Source organism: Wasmannia auropunctata, unplaced genomic scaffold (genome assembly GCF_000956235.1).
Source record: "Wasmannia auropunctata unplaced genomic scaffold, wasmannia.A_1.0 LD336076.1, whole genome shotgun sequence".
In the NCBI taxonomy this organism is placed as follows: Eukaryota; Metazoa; Arthropoda; class Insecta; order Hymenoptera; family Formicidae; genus Wasmannia; species Wasmannia auropunctata.
In genome coordinates this window covers 7,568,016-7,571,128 of record NW_012026814.1, presented here as the reverse complement: position 1 = coordinate 7,571,128, position 3,113 = coordinate 7,568,016, and the positions used below count along the sequence as shown (strand labels likewise).

Here is a 3,113-nt window from a genome sequence, read left to right as displayed (position 1 = left end):
GCAAAGGACGAAAAGCTTATCAACTAGCAACTCGCGCTGCTCCATGATTCAAACGCTGCAATTCAACACGCCATGAAGCATTAGCTGAAGGTGGTCAATGCTACAATAAATCACGTAGACTGGCTTGAAGAGACAATAAACAAGAACAAAGGAGCCCTAGCCGACCTTTATAAAAAACTACAGGGCAGAACTGTAGTTTACGGCCGCCGAATCGACATGGTTGAACACTTTATGATAATAAGCGCGTTGGCCGAAAACATACTGCGCGATACTGCAGATACATTAGATTACTTAGCATACCTCAAAGAAGAAATTTTACACCCCAGAGTTACCTCCGTAAGTCAAATATTGACAAGCCTCAAGGAAGCGGCCACGAACCTACCTCAGGGATTATACTTCCCGTTCAGTCTACAGGGAGAAAACTGGATAACTATAGAAAAAATAGCGACTATGACGGCGTTTTGCGACTCAACATTTTTACTATCTTAAGATTTCCGTTAATAGCGTTGCCAGCATACAATGTAATCCACGCGATACCACTGCCGGTACACGACCACGGTTTCGCGGTAATACAGGTCGAGAATCCATGGATAGCCGTAAACGCAGAAACACATACATACATAGTTTTAAGCGAACGCGAATTACAAAACTGCGCTGTCGTAAATACAGAGCATGTATGCAATCAAAAATATGTTATAAATCGAAGTTCCGCGGAATCCGGTGCGAAGTGCAAATGTACACAAAAGGCGAAAAACATAAATTAATTAATTAAATACCATTTAATCAATTATTTTATCATTTAATTATTTTATTATTTAATTGATTGATTGATTATAATTTAATTGATTGATTAGCGATTAATTAATTAATTAATTATCCTCTTTCCCTTGACCTACATTCCGCCCTCCTCTTTTGACCTTGACCTACATTTCCCTCTCGCTCTTTGACTTTGACCTACATTCCGTCCTCCCGCCTTGACCTTGACATACTTTGTGTCCAGAACCCGCCTATACTATCTACTCACATTCAAAACTTAACTTAATTTTCTCTTGTAAATAGACAACTACTTCCTAAAACATTTTTACATAATTTTTAAAATAAACCAGTTATTTTGGATGACAACGGTAAATGAGGTAGTCTATATACAATTTAGATACTGTTATAGGATTAGTGATTGTGATATTTTGTAATATTGTTTTTATTACAATATTGAAATATCTATAACACTATAATGAATTGTAAAATCGAAAAACAATATTTAAAAGATAGTAATTTGAGAATTTTTAATCATTAAAATAAAAGGATCAAACAATAAAAATATAAGAATATAATTTAAATTTTGGTACATCTCTATCGGTTTTTTTCTATTTTCAGAGCCAAACGTTTGCATGACAGAAGAATGCATCCGAACAGGTACATTCTGTTAATTTAACGTATATTTAACAAAACATATTTTACGTATATTTAACAAAATTTAATTTTTTTAATGCAATGTAATATTAAAAATGATATTTTTCATAAAACAAAGAATTCAAAAAAAATCTAAAAATTATTTAAAATGTGTTTTTTTACAAAATCTTTAAATATTTGTCTTGATTGACAATTATTTAGTAAACGATCTCTATTTTAAATTTTCGTCTATTATATAGTGGCGAAAATAATTAAACGTAGAACACATTTGTTTTAATACATTCAGCAACATTTACTTATTATAAATCACCGGTATCTATTTATAGAGTATTCATCTATTCGATGATCTATTCATAGAAAGATGTATGTTCTTGAAAATTTATTACGATGCGTGCGATATCGATATGATAGTAAACATGAATACATTATTACACACTATTACATCAATATCGTACGCATACATACTCACAGATCATCGGTAAAATAGCAACATTTTTAGATCGCCTTAAGGCGATAACAAACTGCAGATCAAACTCTAAAAATGTCGCTGTTTTACTGACGATTTGTAAATATTGTTACGCCCGTGCTTCGCGGTGTCGGCCGAGCATAAGTTGCGCCGACTGAAATCGTCCGCGGAAGCGGACAAGAGAGGGTTGCTCCCTTAGCAACGAGTTGTTTGGCGGGACTCTCTGGATTGACGCGAGTGTATTAAGAGTTCAATAAACCGTTGTAGTTCATTTATAAACGAGTGTGTTATTCTTTTCCGCGCGAGCTCGCGAGTGTCTCCGTCTTTGCCGCAGGCGCGAGTGTGACAGTGAGCGCGAGCGTAACAATATATATAAGTTAATGATACGTGATTATTCTTTTGTATATTTCTTTTAGGGTACATTAGGATATAATAACACGTTTTTGTTTAATCTATGTACTGGTTTTTTATCTGTATTTTTCGAATAAAAATAGAGAGTTGAAGCAAGTTGTTACACTCTTCGATCGGAGCAGGTTGTTACAATGTAACAACTTACCCCATTTGGGATTAAAAACTAACCAGCGGAACATCCATACGACATCTAAAATAAATCTACAAAAGATCATTCTAATGACAATAAACGGAAAATTATTACTCTTGGAGATATAAAACCATACCCGAAGGTTAAAGCAAGAAAAAACAAAATAGGCGTACAGAGAAAAAAATAAAAATTTATTTTAACAGATTCGCCAGTTAGGAAGCAATTATAGCAATAAGAAAAGAAACAAAAACTGCAAAGAAATCAGGAAGAATAAGAAGAAATTTAACGAAAGAAAGCAAAACGTTTTTGAAAACAAAGAAAAAAAATCAAGAAAAATAATCACGTTCAAAAAATAATGAAGACAGTAATTTTTACTGTTAATGTTTTTTAATTTATGTTAATTTTTAAACGTTTTATAACTTAAGAATTATTTAAAGGAAAAATTTGTATTTGTAAATTTTATATCTTAAAATATTTCTTTTATTTCATGTTTGATCTTATTGTAATTTTGAATTTGCTCTTTTATATATAGTATATACAGCCCACTAAACACAGTTATGTTATTATTACATTACTGTTACACAATTCAACGTAACAAGTAATGTTATGTTGATGTTACAAGTAACTTAAATGTAAGTTTCAATTTCCGCCTCAACAACGTAACAACGTAATATTACGTTTCACATAACAGTTATG

General features: G+C 32.3%; 1 protein-coding gene across 1 annotated transcript in view; it reads left to right on the top strand.

Moving 5' to 3' along the window:
* The first annotated feature begins 1,316 nt into the window (after positions 1-1,316).
* LOC105449446 (neprilysin-like) overlaps positions 1,317-3,113 on the top strand; it is a 13,762-nt gene continuing 11,965 nt past the window's right edge. Inside the window, exon 1 of the mRNA XM_011688697.1 lies at positions 1,317-1,413. Within this exon, the coding sequence (XP_011686999.1) occupies positions 1,389-1,413 (25 nt within the window). The 5' untranslated portion in view covers positions 1,317-1,388. The remainder of the gene's footprint in view (positions 1,414-3,113) is intronic.